At 35.6% G+C, this 17,947-nt stretch overlaps 1 protein-coding gene across 1 annotated transcript in view; it reads left to right on the top strand.

The window, feature by feature from the left end:
• Positions 1-17,947, top strand: part of SSBP2 (single stranded DNA binding protein 2) — a 338,402-nt gene that overhangs the window by 261,438 nt on the left and 59,017 nt on the right. Inside the window, exon 6 of the mRNA XM_017870897.1 lies at positions 6,874-6,933. Coding sequence (XP_017726386.1) covers positions 6,874-6,933 — 60 coding nt within the window. The remainder of the gene's footprint in view (positions 1-6,873; positions 6,934-17,947) is intronic.

Here is a 17,947-nt window from a genome sequence, read left to right as displayed (position 1 = left end):
AAAAAAAGTTTTAAAACTTCTAGGTTTTCAAATTTAGAAGCTAATTTCACATGAATAATTTTATCCTCAAAAAAGTCTAAAGTTACTTTAAATTAATTAAGTCCTGTATAATTGTGTGCTTTAGAATTGTACCTCAGACTTCTAAGTTTTCTGATGTGTAAGCTGTCTTAAATGTTAATTTGTTCATTCTAATGAAATTAGTGTTACTCTTTTCTTCATCATTGATTGTTCCAAATTGTGCTCTAAAATAAAAGATAGAATATAGAAAATGCTTAGCAATTGACATTTTAGAGGGTTTTTTTACTTTTTAATGATTTTTAATTTTCTTTATTATTAATTTATACTGAAAGATTAAGATTTAAAGAACTTTTAAAGCCAAGATGAGATATAATGAGATACAAGGTGAGATATAATGAGATATAAGGTAAGATATAATGAGATATAAGGTGATTTATGTATTGCTACATCAATTTTAGGTATTCCAAGAAATGCTGGTCTTATTTTAAGAATTAATTATCTTGACATTAAGATAGTTGTTGCTCTGATAGTATTTTGTATTCTTTCCTCTAAAGTGTAGTGCCTTCATATCGGAGTATATGTTATACCACAGTGTACTAAATCCTCTATGATAAGTGGTATAAAGTGCTGAGGAAATAGGGGAAATGGAGCCTATTGAAATTATTTAAAGAGAAAGGGGTATTTCAAAACTGGCCCTTGGGGAATTAATTTACTTGGCAGAGAAAGGAGAGTACAGTGTAATCTCAAGGAATAAAGAATATTCTGGTGTTGGAGAATCATATTAATATGGGATTTTCAGATTCTATTGACAGTGTTAGAAAATATTAACAAAATTAACATTTGAGCAAGGTGTCATTTAAGATGTACAGTTTTATCATATATATCTAAAAAGCAGTTAGGGCTTAAAATAGTTTGTATCACCAGTAATTTCAGGTAAATAATTTATAAAACAGTTTCATTAAGGGGTCTGGGACCTTCAGAAGGAAAAGATTTGGACTGACGGATCTACCTTTAGCTAATATGAGGATGAGAAAGAGCTGGTTCCTTCTAATTCTTAGGGAATTGAGATAAAAAGCTCAGGGCTTATGAAAGTTCAAAATAAGGGGAGGGGAAACTACTGCTTTTGTGCTAGCAGAAAGGACAAGAAATAAAGGAAAATCTCTCTTTTAGGAAAATAGAAGTCTAAAATTCCATGAATGATTCTTGATGTAATAGAAAAATAATTATTTAAACCATAATGGCATTTATTCTGAAGTAAATTATGATTCTAAGTGGTGTAATTTTTTTCTCCAAAAGACTACTTGGAGGAAATGAGCTGTTCTGAACATTTGGTTTGTGTTTCTATTGGAGATTTTTTTTTTTCATTTTGTCACCAAATATTTATTGATTTTCTTGACTTGTATATACTTTTATTTCTTCTACTTTGGGTTATTCTGTTTATTTTAGACTGTTTAAGTTTGGGCTGCTATAATAAAATGCCATAGATGGGGAAATTTAATCAACAGAAATGTATTCTTTGGAGTTCCGAAGGCTGGGAAGTCCAAGATCAAGGTGCCAACCAATTTGACTCCTGGAGAGGACCCTCCTCCTGGCTGGCAGATGGCCATAATGCTCACATGGCAGAAAGAAAGAGATCATCTCTCTTGTGCGTCTTTTTATAGGAGTGCTAATCCCATTCATGAAGGCTCCACCCTCATGACTTAATTACCTCTCAAAGGTCCCACCTCCAGATACCATCACTTTGGAGATTAGGATTTCAACATATGAACTTTACGGAGACATAAACATTCGGTCCATAGCATACACAGATCACTAGAACATGTAGAAATGAGAATTTATACCTATAAATGTAGTTTCCGTATGTCAGAGTACTAACTATGCTACCCAATTTCTCTTATAAAGTAAATAAGCTTACCTTATGAGTTTTTCCTAATTTTGAAACTTTTTTAAAAGCATAGCCTTGATCTTCAGTATTCATAGCACTACATGTTCTATCAAATAGGGATGATGTAATATGACTTTTGAGGAAAGACACCAGATTGAAATATTATTTTCCCTAGGTTTTCATTGAATCTCGCCATTTGGTGAGGAGAACATTCTATTTGTCTCAGATTAGTGGACTGATGTAGAAAACAATTTTTATAGAAAATTGTTTCCTATTAATTATAAGACTATGAATCTTGAAAAATCCTAATTAGAGGGCAGTCATTTTTATCTGCCTTGTTCACTGATGTATCTAGCCACTTAGAACAGTGCCTTGTGGGTGTTTAATAGATATTTAATGAGCAGGACATGACGGTTCATGTCTGTAATTCCAGCATTTTGGGAGGTCAAGGCAGGAGAATCATTTGAGCCCAGGAGTTTCAGACCAGCCTGAGCAACAGAGCAAGACCCCATCTCTGCATTTTTTTTTTTTGAGACGGAGTCTCACCCTGTCACCGAGACTTGGAATACAATGGCGTGGTCTTGGCTCACTGCAACCCCTGCCTCCCAGGTTCAAGCAATTCTCCTGCCTCAGCCTCCCACGTAGCTGGGACTACAGGCACGTGCCACCACACCTGGCTGATTTTTTGAATTTTTTACTAGAGATGGGGTTTCACTATGTTGGCCAGGATGGTCTTGAACTCCTGACCTCATGATCTGCCCATGGCGTGAGACACCATGCCCGGCCAATAATTTTTTTTTTTTAACACCCAGGTGTGAACTCCTGACCTCATGATCTGCCCGTGGCGTGCATCACCATGCCCAGCCTACAATTTTTTTTTTTTTTAATACCCAGGTGTGGTGTTGTGTACCACACCTGTAGTCCCAGCTACTCAGGAGGCTGAGGTGGGAGGATTGAGCCTGGGAGGTTGAGGCTGCAGGGAGCCATGATCATGGTACTGCACTCCAGCATGGACAATGGAGCAAGACTCTGTTTATCTATCTATCTATCTATCTATCTATCTATCTATCTACCTATCTGTTTTGTACATTCAAACATATATATATATTGTTTTTGAATGAACAAATTTCTACCATACTTTCTCATTGATAAGTGTAGCTTTTTTATTCTCCTAATTGACCTTTAATCTGACACAACGAAGAGCACTGTTGTGTTTTGGGGTATTTAATCTTTAAGTTTTTCTTTTTCTCTGTGAAGCATGGTAATAATTTTCTTCAGCGCCTTGATGAAAATGGTTTGTGCCTTAGGAACATATGCCTTTATCCCTACTCCCTGCCTCACCCACACACACTTCAAATATTTATAGCTATCTACATTATACTAATCTTTATATTTAAATGTAATACTAAAAATAATTAACACAGAATCATGGGTCCCTTATTTTCAAAGGGACTTTAGAAATCACCTGGTTTAACTCTCTCATTTTAAGGTTGAGAAAACTAAAGCCCTGAAAGATGATTAGCTCAGGGACACTGTTAATTAATAGAGGTACAGAAACTAAAACCCAGGTATTTGACTCCCAGTCAAATGTTATTTCCACGCATGTTACAAATAATCCTTTCTGGGGAAGGCTTTTTTCCAGTTAAAACACTGATTCACCATCATGATACCTTCAGGCAAGTATTCGTTACTCAAACATAAAAAAAAAAAGGAAAAAGAATATTGCCCCAAACATCAAGAGTAAACACATTTTAAGAGCCAAAGACTCTTTTCTGTCTATTGTTTTGTTTTGTTTTGTTTTGTTTTGTTTTGAGAAAGAGTCTTGGTCTGTCACCCAGGCTGAAGTGCAGTGGTGCGACCTTGGCTCACTGCAACCTCTGCCTCCTGGGTTCAAGCAATTCTCCTCCCTCAGCCTCCCAAGTATCTGGGATTACAGGCATGTGCCACCAAGCCCAGCTAATTTTTTGTATTTTTAGTAGAGATAGGGTTTCATCATGTTGGCCAGGCTGGTTTCAAACTCCTGGCCTCAAGTTATCTGCCCACCTTGGCCTCCCAAAGTGCTGGGATTACAGGCATGAGCCACCTCGCCCAGCCCAAAGACTCTTAAAGAACATGTTCTTCTCAGATTGCTAAAGCAGGGAATACTGACATGTCTGTCAATAGATATAATTTATATTAGCATAATCTCTTAGATTAGCATTTTACCATAAAATAATTAAAATTGGGGTTAACATTTTGAATTTCATTTGAAAGCAAATTGACTTCTGAATAGTGAAGTACAGATATTAGTGCAGATTATTCTCAGTTGCTAGTATGCAGACTCTTGGATTCTGTTGCTGTGTCTATACAAGCTAATTCACTAGGCAGTTGAGGACTTAGGTGGTTATCTAGATAACTTAAGGTAAGGATCAATCTGAATACTAAGCCGTATGTTATAATAGCACTAATTTTATATTAAAAATACTTTAACCATAGTAATGTTATATTTCAGGTAAAAGTAGTAGTTTTTAGCTATATTAACCGATTGTTTTGTCTTCTAGTGCTTTGTGTAAAGATTAGAGTTTGTAAGCGGTTTTCTATTTCTGGTTTTTTTTTTTTTTTGGCCTCCAAAAAAACATACAAATTTGAACTTCTTAAAGGAGGACATATAAGAGCAATAAATTGACTAAAAACAGAATCTGTCTTTTTCTCTCAATCTCATTTTGTAGTAACCTGCAGGTTCCCAGCTAGCACATACACTGACTCTTCCTCACAGCAGCTCCTTCATAGGGCCTCAGTTAGGTAGGAAGGTATAGACAGTTCCATTAACACGCTCATTCACAATGCCATTCATTTGGGGAAAAAAAATTCTCCTTTCACATATTCCATTAAATAAACACTATATCATCTTCTTACATTCAGATCAACATGCAAATCTCAAGTGTTCTATTTCAAGTGAGGCCCTTCTAAATATTTATCTCAACATTTGGTATTTAGTAATATTTTTCACATAATTTTACCTTGTATTCTACTTCAAAGCGGTTGTATTACAGACAAAAATTATTAGCAACCTATTTTATGTCTCCATGTTTCAAAACTAAATTGATACTATATTTTGAATTAATGACTATGTCATAAAACATCATTTTGTAAAAGAAAGACAGCCATTACAAAACCAATGACACAATATTTATTAAATTTTTTAAATGAGTCCAGAATTAAAAAGACAGCTTCATAGGTGAAATTAGGTGATTTATAAAGGAAAGAGAAAAAAACAGGGAGAGTGTGAATATTAGAATAAGCTTCTAGTTGACAGTACATAACTAACTTACCAGTTTACGGTACAGTTTAAAATGATAGAGACAACTTTAATCAAATATGTGAAAACTAAACATTTTAAAAATCAACTTTGTTAAAATTGGAAAATCTACTTAAGTTTTATCAGGTGGAGGTGACAGTACTACCTGAATAATCTGTTTCTGTCCATATAAAATGAACTGCTGGGAGCACATTTACGTATAAGAACACAGTGAGCAAAAAGCAAAATTGCTCGCTTAATTGTGAAGTTCCTTTTGTTGGTTTGTCAGGCTCCACAAAAGATACAATAGGAAAAATCTATACAGCATTAATTAGGATTTTATTTTTTAGAGGCTCCTTTTAAAATAGCTCTGGAAAACATGAGTAGCCATGTCCTCCAAGCCTAATTTCTAAAAATATTTGTAGAAAATACATTCTACATGTAGGATTTAATTCTGTAATGCACTATAAATGTGATTTCCCCAAATCTTTGTCTACTTGCTATATATTCTTAATTCATGTTAATTCATTCTTAATATCTTAATAACACTCAACCCTTTAGATTTGATATTTGCTTATATTACATGTAAGGAACATCTTACATTTAAGTAATTATATGTTGAGACATAATTAAAATTATAATCTTTCTGTTGTTTCTAGAAAAATAAATAAATCAAATTTTAAATAATTTAATAAACATAAAATTTTGGTGCCTAAGTCTGGATGATCAAAATGGTCTCTTTTTACCTAAACATTTCACTACAATGTTGCTTTTAGGGTACTTTTCAGACAATTTCCAGACTGACATTCAGTACATCTTAGGAGCCTCTGACTCATCCAGCAACATAAATTAACTTGACTTTTAATACAAGATCATTTTTTTCTTGTGTTAAAAATATACACTTCATAATCAACTAGGGTCAAAATATGCAAAGAAATTTCAACTTTAAAATTTGTAGCCAATTTTTTTTTTAAAGAAATGAAATCTTATTGTGTTGCCCAGCCTGGAGTGCAGTGGCTATTTACAGGCATGCTCATCATGCACCACAGCCTCTTAACTGTTGAGCTCAAGCAGTCCTTTAGCCTCAGCCTCCTAAGTAGGTGGGACTGTAGGTGTGTGCTGCCACACCCATAGAGTCCATTTTGAACTATAAGAAACCCATGATGAGGAAAAGCCAAACCTTTTTTGACTACAAATGACCCTTGGAAAAGAAATTTATTTATCATTTTAAACAAAGATATAAAAGATGAAATTTGGCAATTTTAAAATTATTAAAGGAATTGATAACTAAACCAAACAATTCAATCAGAAGTATCTATTTAGAACCTAATAACACAGGCAGTTAGCTGCATCCAGAGGTCCTTTTCAAGATTAAAATGCCTGCTTCTTAACTTTATATTTTGCCACTAGATATTATTGCCTTAATAATTCACATATTTAAAAGATGTTGCTACAGTTACTTTAGTCAGCTTTTATGTTTTTACATTTTCTTTGGAAAATTTTCTAGATAATCTGCAAAATAAATAATGGGATGGTAATTTTTCTTAAAAGTATTTATTATACTGAAAGCAGCCCAAAGTACATTGATTTGTGATTTGATTAATTCTAAAATTTTTAAGTAGTTTATTTTCAGATCTGTATTTTACATTTTACTGTTTTTTGTTTTGTTTATTTGTTTGTTTTACTTCAATAGCCTTTTATGTCACCTCGGTACCCTGGAGGTCCAAGGCCACCACTGAGGATACCTAATCAGGTAAGATTTATGTGCTATTTAAGTTTTTGTAAGACTCAAAGATCTTGAAAATGTCACATATGTTTATCATCCTATAAAATACGAAATTTTCCTTTTTCTGTCCCATTTAATGCTATTTCTAGTCATATATCATCTGCTTCAAGGGTTGGCAAACTACAGCTCATAAGCTAGCTATTTTTTGTAAATAAAGTTTTACTGAAAAACATCCACACAGATCCATTTATGTATTGTCTGTGACTACTTTTACACTACAATACAGATTTAAGTGGTCATGGCAGAGACCATATGTGGCCGGCAACCCTAAAATATTTACTATTTGGATCTTTACAGAAAAATGTTTGCCCATTCTTGGAGTCTACCTTACACTTTGAACCTAATTTTAAAAACTTGTACAGTTCTGGTAAATGCTGATTATCCTCCCATTTAAAGAATGGCAATAAAATTTTCCATGAACATATTTTTGTTTACTTTCATATAATATAGTTTCAATATCATGACTCTAGCATTCATATAAATTTTACCCAGTTATAATGGCAGATTAAGCAAATAATTAGCTGCTTCTGGAAGAGATAGATCTGTTAATAAATAAATATTTAACAATAAAAATCTTCCAACATTTTAATCTACAAGAGCTCTAAAATTTCATAATGTTTTGTTCTCAAATAGCTTTTTATTAATATCGTAAGTATTTATTTACTGAAGAGAATAAAATACAATTTTTACTCACAAAGAGTTTGTAGTTTAGTTTTAGGATATAGGCACTGTGTGCATGTGTATAACCCGAGAAGAAATTAAATGCTTAACACTATGGAGTACTTGTGTCAAGATAATTGTCTTGTCACTTTCTCTGATTCTCTTATTTGTATACCTAGCTTTATCCTATGTTCAAAGTAAACCCTGTTATTACAGTAAGTTTTCTTTTTCATTCATACTCTCTTTCCATTTCCAATTTCTTCCCTACCAAAAATGGAACAAGAAAGTTAAAATTACTAATTTACTTGACAGCAGCAGAATTCTGCTTCTCCTCTCCTAACTCTTACTGAAATTATGCTGTCTTTGAGGTGTCTCAATCTGCTGGTGCTCTCTGCTTGTAGTGCACAGCAGAAAGTGCCAGCATCCAGATTCACCCCCAGGGGAGAACTTTCAGTAGGAAGCAGTGCTGGGTCATCTCATGATGACAGTGCTTGGCAGTCCTCCTCACATTACAGCTGGAGCATTTTTCTCCTGTAGAGTGAATCTGCATTCGGTACCCCGGGCCAGGGGAAGATGGCATGAAATATGAGAGGGAAGTGCACAGATGCCAAGTGTTACAACATATGGGAATTTTATTTTCTCTGTGGGTAAACCTGTATATATTGACAGTCAGATCTACTTATATAGGTGCCTAAGTCTTTTAAATTTCTTTTTAAAGAAATGTGCGTCTCTTATTGGAGGCTTCATGGCTTTTTAGACATTCCGTCCATAGCTTTGTATATTATATAAGTCTAGGAAGTTCCTAAAAATCTGAATTAGGGAAATGTGAAATTGTAGTATAAGTGTGTTATTAGAATTTTCAACCTCATATATTGTGTACCAATGATGAAAATGTGATAAAATTATTGGAATTGCATTCAAGTGACATTATTGAAATGCCTGCCATATATAAGATACTATCCTAGGTTCCATATCCTAGGTTCCGTAGAGACTCACAAAATGAACACTTTCAGGATGAGGTTGGTGGTGGGAATGTGAAATTGTAAACCAATCTAGGTTGACAAATTTTAAGAACAGGTATTTAATGTCTAGAGACAATTAAAAAGTTAAAGATAGGCCAGGCGCGGTGGCTCACACCTGTAATCCCAGCACTTTGGGAAGCCGAGGCAGGCGGATCACGAGGTCAGGAGATAGAGACCATCCTGGCTAACATGGTGAAACCCCGTCTATACTAAAAAATACAAAAAACAAGCCAGGCGAGGTGGCGGGCACCTGTAGTCCCAGCTACTCGGGAGGCTGAGGCAGGAGAATGGCGTGAACCTGGGAGGCGGAGCTTGCAGTGAGCTGAGATCGTGCCACTGCACTCCAGCCTGGGCGACAGAGCGAGACTCCGTCTCAAAAAAAAGAAAAAAAAAAAAAAGTAGAAAAAAGTTAAAGATAATAGAAAGTTTTTGTATAGGGTCTCTTTCCTCAAGAATCGTAAGCAGTCTTTACCAAAATGTATTTTAAAACAATTGTACTCTTCTCTCAGGGATTCTTTTTGTCCATTCCCACCACCACTCCAATGCACACACATACATACACATTTAGTTAAGCTTCATTAATTCAAACAGCTATCATCCAAACTTATAATAATTTATCCTGTTTTTTAAAAAATTAAGAGTTGTGTTAATAATATAATATTGTTTTAGGAAATGTTTTACTTAAGAGCATAAACTTTTCAAGCATAAAACATGGTTTCTCAATTTTGTTATGTAGTCATTAAGGTAGAATGGGCAAAACTGTTTTTGGTGATTAATTGGAATGATGTAGATAAAAACACAAATGTGGCCAGACATGGTAGCTCACATCTGTAATCCCAGCACTTCAGGAGGCTGAAGCAGGAGAATCACCTGAGCCCAGAAGGTTGCAATCAGCCTGGGCAGCATAGGAAGACCTGGTCTCTAAAAAATAAACAAATAATAAAATTTTAAAATCCACAACTGTGTTTATTTTTTAATTTGGTTTTCATGTTAATGGGTCATAAACTAATGAAATTATGCTTTATTAAGAGTTTGTATCTAAGGAAACAGAAATAGTAACCTCTTCAGCAGTGTTGACTAATCATTTTGAATATGTAAAAGACATCTCTTTAATAAACGGATTTTATTCAACTTGTAATTACTAATGATTAGACTACAGATTTAAATTTGAGTTCCCCTGAAACCATTTTTATAGTTCTGGATTAAATCCATAAGGGTGTATATTCTTTGTATATGTATAGTACCGGGTATTGGAATATGGTATAATGTCATTATGTTGTAAAAATATAGGAAGAGGTAATAGTGTCTAAAATGATGAAAGGAAAATACACTTACAAAACTGTGCATTGTAGCAGAGGATAAATATATGTGACAAAACATGAAACATAGAAGTTAAATCTATATTTGACTATACATTTTACATTGGAATTGGTTCAACTCACAGAAGGGGTCTTTGGTATTGAAGCATCTATAACCTGGAACAGAGCAAGTCGTTATCCTTCTCATGGATAAAATATCCAATCAGAAAAATTCACAGTATTCGTTCAACACTATCTTGAGGAAATCAAGACAGCCAGAAATACAGATAATGTTAATGATATGAGTGACACCAAAAATAATTTAACTATTGATCTATTGATCCTATAGGATTTAGAAACTTTATCCTCTGTTTCTTAAGATTCCTGAAACACTGTCAACAGATATATGGAATGAAAAACATTGTTAATTCTGTTGTCCATTTTGTACTCTAAAGCTAAATTTGGTGTTCTAAGGAAAGAACACACTACATCTGACCATTCTACTGAAATCTTCAGATATTTGTCCAATAATAGATGAGTGGTTAAATAAATTATGGTATACTGAAATGATGAAATATTTTGTACATATTAAAAATCATGTTATAGAGTTAAATTTATTGAGACGATAAAATGTTGTACCTGTTTAATATGTTAGTGATTAATGATTAAAGGCATAAAGTAGCCTCTTTGGCCGGTTTAGAATACCCCTTTCTATCATTGGGAGCTCCTTATTTTTTGTTTTTAATGATAATTACACTAATATATTTAAGTTACTATTTCAAATCCAATAAGGCAAGATTAAAATATATTATTTTCTTAATATAACTTTGAATTTTGAGTTTATCCTGAGATATATATCTTTTTCTAATTATGTTCTACCTTTGTAGGGAAAGAAAATTAACAAATTTATTCTTATCCTTCTCAAACCAAGAAAATTTTGCATAGTGAATCCTATTCAGTCTTACCCAATTTAAGTTACAGTTTTATGGAGGTTTTATGATACAATTAAGTTATAGTTTTATGGAAGTTTTTGATACAACGTTCACTTCTTTTGCCAAAACATACCTCATTGTCTTATAGTCATTTCATCATAGATATACCCTTTTTGGGCAAGTCAATACATAGAATACATTGCCATGTATTTGGATAGAAACTTCACAGGGCTATCCAAAATCACTCTCCGAAATACTGAATCATTCAACAGATACTTGTTGAGGTTTACTGTGCCCCAGGTACCATTCTAGATGTGGGAGATACACTGGTGAACAAACTAATGAAAATCTCTCTTGTGGAACTGACATTCTAATGCAGCACTGCCCAATAGAACTTTCTGGGATAATGGAAATATTTTATACCTGCATTTATCATATGCAGTAGTTTTAGTACTTTGAGCACTTGAGATAGGACTAGCGTTAGTGAAGAACTAAATTTTTAATTAATTTTAATTAAATTTAAATAGCTGCGTGTGGTAAAGGGCTATTAATTTGAACAGCACAGTTGCAGTTGTTGAAATATAGAAAAAAGAAAGGTATAAATGTGTGTGTGTATATATACACACATATATATGTCAAATGGTGAGCTGTGTTATAGAGACAAACATCTTCCTACACTAAATTTAATATCTTTTGTGTTAATATTGTTGTTTTAGAGGAATAAAATGACAGTGGTGTTGAAAGGACCTAAATGCGTCCAGCATCTTAGGTTCAAAAAGTCAGCAATGTATAACTTTGAACAAGTCGCTTAGACTTTCTGGGTTTTGGTTTTCTTACCTGTAAAATAGGAGTGGATGTGGGTGTTTCTAAAGTCTCTTCTAGTTCTGATATTTATTGATTAAATGATTCTCCTCCATTTTATATCATCACGGGCCCATAAAGAATTTGTTACCTCAAAATTGTTACTAAATTAAATCTTAAAGCTTTGAGAAATTCACCATTTTTTCATCATCAGTGAGCATTTAGTCTCCATGAGTAAACTATATAATGGTAGTCAAGGAGATACACAGGCATACCTCATTTTACTATGCTTCACAGATACGGTTTTTACAAATTAAGTTTTATGGCACCCCTGCATTGAGCAAGTCAGTAAGTGCCATTTAGCCAACAGCACGTGCTCACTTTGTATCTCTGTGTCACATTTTGGTAATTCTCATAATATTAAAATTTTTTCATTATATCTCTTAACAGTGATCACTGATTTTGATCTGACTATTGTGATTGTTTTGGGGTGCCACAAACCATGCCCATACAAGACAGTGAACTTAATTCATAATTCTGTATGTTCTGACTGCTCCACCGACCAACCACTCCCTGATCGCTATTCCTCTCCTTGACTTCCCTAATCCCTGAGACACAACAGTATTGAAATCAGGCCAACTGATAACCCTAAAATGGCCTCTAAGTGTTCAAGTGAAAAGAAGAGTCACACATCACTCACTTTAAATCAGAAGCTAAAAATGATTACATTTAGTGAGGAAGGCAGTCAAAAGCCGAGATAAGCCAAAAGCTAGGCCTCTTGTGCCAGACAGCCATGTTAGGAATGCAAAGGAAAAGTTCTTGAAAGAATGGAAAGTGCTACTCCAGTGAACACAGAAATGATAAGAAAGCAAAACAACCTTATTGCTGAGAGAAGAAAGTTTTTATGGTCTGAATAGAAGATAAAACCAACCACAATATTCCCTTAAGCCAAAGCCTAACCCAGAGTAAGGTCTTTAGTCTCTTCAGTTCTGTGAAGACTGAGAGAACTGAGAAAGCTGCAGAAGAAAAGCCTGAAGCCGGCAGGCTGAGATTTGTTCATGAAGTTTAGAAAAGAAGTTGTCTCCAGAACATATACATGCAAGGTGAAGCTGCAAGTGCTGATGATTCTACTGCAGAAAGTAACCCAGAAAATCTAGCTAAGATAATTGATGGAGATGACTACACTAAACTGTTGGAAGAAGATGCCATCTAGAATTTTCATAGCCATACTCAGTCAATGCCTTCCTTTAGGGCTTTAAAGGGCAGGTTGATTCTCTTATTAGGGGTTAATACAACTGCTAACTGTAAGTTGAAGCCAGTGCTCATGTACCATTCTGAAAAATCCTTGGTCCCTTAAAACTTAACTAAATCTGGCCAGGTGCAGTGGCTCACACCTGTAATCCCAGCACTCTGGGAGGCTGAGGCACATGGATAACTTGAGATCAAGAGTTCAAGACCAGCCTGGCCAACATGGTGAAACCCCATCTCTACCAAAAAATACAGAAGATTAGCTGGACTTGTTAGCACACACCTGTAGTCCCAGCTACTTAGGAGACTGAGGTGGGAGAATTGCTTGAACTCAGGAGGCAGAGGTTGCAGTGAGCCAAGATTGCACCATTGCACCCCAGCCTGGGCAACAGAGTGAGACCCTGTCTCAAAAAAAAAATTTATACTAAATCTACTCTGCCTGTCCTTTATAAATGGAACAACAAAGCCTGAATAATAGTGCATCTTTTTTACAGCATGATTTACTGACTATTTTAAGCCCAGTGTTGAGACCTACTACTCAGAGAAAAAGATTCCTTTCTTTTTTACTGTTCCTTGACAACACATCTTATACCCAAGAGCTCTGATGCAGTTGTCCAAGATTAATTTTGTTTTCATTAATGTTGTTTTCATTAATCTTGGACAACTGCATCAGAGTTCTCGTGTATAAGGTAACATAGCATCCATTCTGCAGCCCATGAATCAAGGAGTAATTTTACTTTTTTTTTTTTTTTTTTTTTTGAGATTTAGTTTTGCTCTTGTCACTCAGGCTGGAGTGCAGTGGCGCGATCTTGGCTCACTGCAACCTCCACCTCCCAGGTTCAAGCGATTCTTCTGCCTTAGCCTCCCCAGTAGCTGGGATTACAAGCGCCCACCATCATGCCCGGCTAATTTTTGTATTTTTAGTAGAGACAGGGTTTCGTCATGTTGGCCAGGCTCTTCTTGAACTCCTGACTTCAGGTGATCCACCCGCCTCGGTCTCCCAAAATGTTGGGATTACAGGCGTGAGCCACTGCACCCATCCAGTTCTTATTATTTAAGAAGTATATTCCATAAAGCTGTAGTTGCCATCCGTAGTGATTTCTTTGATGAATCTGGGGAAAGTACATTGAAAACCTTCTGGAAATAATTCACCATTCTAAATGCCATTAAGTCCGTTTGTGATTCATGGAAAGAGGTCAAAATATCAGCATTAACAGGAGTTTGGAAGAAGCTGATTCAAACCCTTGTCGATGACTCTGAGAGGTTCAAGACCTGAGTGAAGGAAGTCACTACAGATGCGGTAAAAACAGAGGGAGAACTAGAATCAGAAGTGGAGCCTGAAGATGTGACTGAATTGCCACATTCTCGTAATGAAACTTTAACAGATAAGGAGTTACTTCTCATGGATGAGCAATAAAAATGATTTGTTGATATGCAATCTACTCTTTCCTGGTAAGGATGCTATGAACACTGCTGAAATGGCAACAAATGATTTAGAATTTTACATAAACTTAGTTTACAAAACAGCTTCAAGGTTTGAGAGCATTGCCTCCAATTTTGAAAGAAGTTCTACCATGGTATACAAACAGCATCACATGCTACAGAGAAATCATTTGTGAAAGGAAGAGTCCATCAATGCAATAAACATTGTTATCTATTATAAGAAATTGCCACAGCTGGCTGGGCACAGTGGCTCACACCTGTAATCCCAACACTTTAGGAGGCCGAGGCGGGTGGATTGCTCGAGTCCAGAAGTTTGAGACCAGCCTGGGCAACATGGTAAAACCGTCTCTATAAGAAATTACCAGAGCCATCCCAGCCTTCAGCAAACACCTCCCCTATCAGTCAGCAGCCATCAAGACTTCTACAGGCCAAAAGATTACAGCTAACTGAAGGCCTCAGATGATTATTAGCATTTTTTACCAATAAAATATTTTTAAATTCAGGTATATACATTGTGTTTTTAGACATAATGCTATTGTACACTTAATAGACTACAGTATAGTGTAAACAAAACATTCACTGGGAAATCAAAAAATTTATATGACTCACTTAATGTGATACTCACTTTTATTGCAGTGGTCTTGAGCTAAACCAGCAATATCTCTGAGGTGTGCCTGTACATCAGTTCATAAGTGCCTAGAGGGTCTTGCCATTGAAGTTACGATAAATTCTTTTGAACTAAATAATTCTTTTATGAAGCAGGCAGTTCCCACATTTAATTATTTGTTTTAATAAATTTTTATATTATTTCATTTATTTTAAATCCTAGGATTTAAGGCACATCTTTCAGAACTTTTGCAATATGTTAATCCAGTCTTGAGCCCTGACACTGCTACTTGTGAATAGTATAACCATGGAAGACAGAAAATGGTGAAATTAGTGAAAATTAGTGAATGCCTAGGGCTGGTGAAGGGTACTGGTCATGGGGAATGGGAAATGACTGTAGGTGGGCAACGTCCTAACATTAGAAAATGGGCAAATTTTGTGGTATGTAAATCATGCATCAATAAAACCTTTTTAAAAATAGAATAACCGTGGACAAATTAACAAATTAGTGACATATGAAACCTCGATTTTTTATCATTAAAAAGGATGAATAATAATAACTTTATAAGATTGTTATAAACATTGAAAGAAATACTAAAGGACTTAGCACAATTCCTGGTGCAAATGCACTGGCTCACAAGTGTATATTACCATGTATATTTTGTTTGTTTTTATTAAGTACCCTCCTCATTAGTAGTATTTTTTTCCTGTGTGTAGATCTTTTATAAAATAAAGAATGCAGCTGGGCACGGTGGCTCACACTTGTAATCCCAGCATTTTGGGGGGGATGCTGAGGTGGGTGGATCACTTGAGGTCAGGAGTTCAAGACCAGCCTGGTCCAAAATGGTGAAACACTATCTCTACTAAAAATACACAAATTAGCCGGGCGAGGTAGTGGATGCCTATAATCCCAGCTACTAAGGAGGCTGAGGCAGGAGAATCACTTGAACCTGGTAGGTACAGGTTGAAGCGAGTGAAGATCACACCACTGCACTCCAGCCTGGGCGACAGAGGGAGACACTGTCTCGAAAACAAAAACAAAAACAAAGAATGAATGCCAAAATTTGTGACTAAACGAATCCGAGTGGAATACCTTTAACGTCATAAATATAGACATAAGATGTCACAGATATATACATTTTTCTGATATTAAAGGTTTAAAGAATGCAGTGATTACATCACTATTGATGCACAAAGCTACTATCCGGTCATCCCAAGGCTGATAAAAATGTTTTAAAAGTTAGAGATTTGACTTATTCTAAAAGACAAACAGTGATGAGTGAAGAGTTAAATTTAGATTAAAACACTCATTTTGAAAACCAATTTGATATTGGTTAAGACTTCTGTAAGATTATGTCATATTTTTAAGTGATGAACAGAAATAAGAAAGGGTGGTCAATTGTTCTGATATTCCAAGATAAGCTAGAAACAGTAAAGTTTTGAAGAAAATGGTTGCTGCCAGTGATAAATCATTATTGTCTATAATGAGACAGAAGTGTCAAAGTTCAGAGTGTATAACTCTAACCATTTGAAGACTTAAAAAAAGCAAGAATCTGGCCAGGCATGGTGGTTTATACCTATAATCCCAGCACTTTGGGAGCCCAAGGCAGGACGATCGCTTGAGGCTAGGACTTCTTCAAGACCAGCCTGAGCAACATAGTGAGACCCCATCTGCATAAAAAAATAAAAATAGGCTGGGTGCAGTGGCTCACGCCTGTAATCCCAACACTTTGGGAGGCTGAGACGGGCTGATCATGAGGTCAAGAGTTTGAGACCAGCCTGGCCAACATGGTGAAACCCCGTCTCTACTAAAAATACAAAAATTATCTGGGCGCAGTGGTGGGCGCCTATAATCACAGCTATTTGGGAGGCTGAGGCAAGAGAATCGCTTGAACCTGGCAGGTGGAAGTTGCGGTGAGCCGAGATTGCACCACTGCACTCCAGCCTGGGTGACAGCAAGACTCTGTCTTGGAAAAAATAAATAAATAAAAATTAAAAATTAAACGGATGTGGGGGCATGCATCTGTAGCTCCAGCTGCTCGGGAGGCTGCGGCAGAGGATAGCTTGAGCCCAGGAATTTGTGGCTGCAGTGACCTATGATCACACCACTGCACTGCAGCCTGGGCAGCTGAGGGAGACTTTTCCTCTGAAAAGTAAAAAAAAAAAAAATTAATTTTTTTAGAAAGCAAGAACTTTAGGTTCACAATTGAGTATAATATCGACTAGTCATACATTTTTAGTCCTCCTCCTACATCATTTATTTATAACTTTTGACAGTGTTGGCTACTTTTTCCTTTTTGAAACTCTCCTGGGGCATTCTGAGATGTTGGTCTTAGTCTCCTTGCTAATTTCATGCCTATTCAATTTCAGTTTCTTTTTTTACTTCTTCTTGGTATTTTCAAAGAATTAAATCTTTTATCTTCTCATTCTTTGAACTCTGTTTCATTCTTATGACTTTATCACTAATGATTCCTAAAATTGTCAGTCTAAACCCTATTCCTTTTCTCTATTCCCTCAATACACATTTATTATTCTGTGACAGAAGGCACAGATAGGATCCCTACTTTTGCGGAGTTTACAGTCTGGAGATACAGAGAAGAAAACAAGTAATGGTAGTATTTAAGTTCTATGAAAGTGAGGTATATGATCCTATAAAACACATAAAAGCCCTTACCTTCTCTGCATTGCCAAGACATGGCAGGTGTGGGGGATAGGGCAGGGGGTAGCCATGCAGAGATGGCAAAATGAAGTGGCCAGTGTGGTTGAGAGACTGGTTATGTTGAACAAATAAATACGCTGATTGAATAAATAAGTAATTGTATTGAGGGGTAATAAATAATTAACATAGGCCAGATTTCCCACTGTTGAAGAAGAAAGTATCTACAAACCTAGAAAGGAAGAAGGCTAAAAATAATCCTGAAGTATCAGATTGGAGTTGTTGAATTGATGTTGGAAAGTATGCATTTGTGGT

This window comes from Rhinopithecus bieti, unplaced genomic scaffold (genome assembly GCF_001698545.2).
Source record: "Rhinopithecus bieti isolate Rb0 unplaced genomic scaffold, ASM169854v2 scaffold_5216, whole genome shotgun sequence".
Classification (NCBI taxonomy): Eukaryota; Metazoa; Chordata; class Mammalia; order Primates; family Cercopithecidae; genus Rhinopithecus; species Rhinopithecus bieti.
This window is presented reverse-complemented; position numbering and strand designations above follow the sequence as displayed.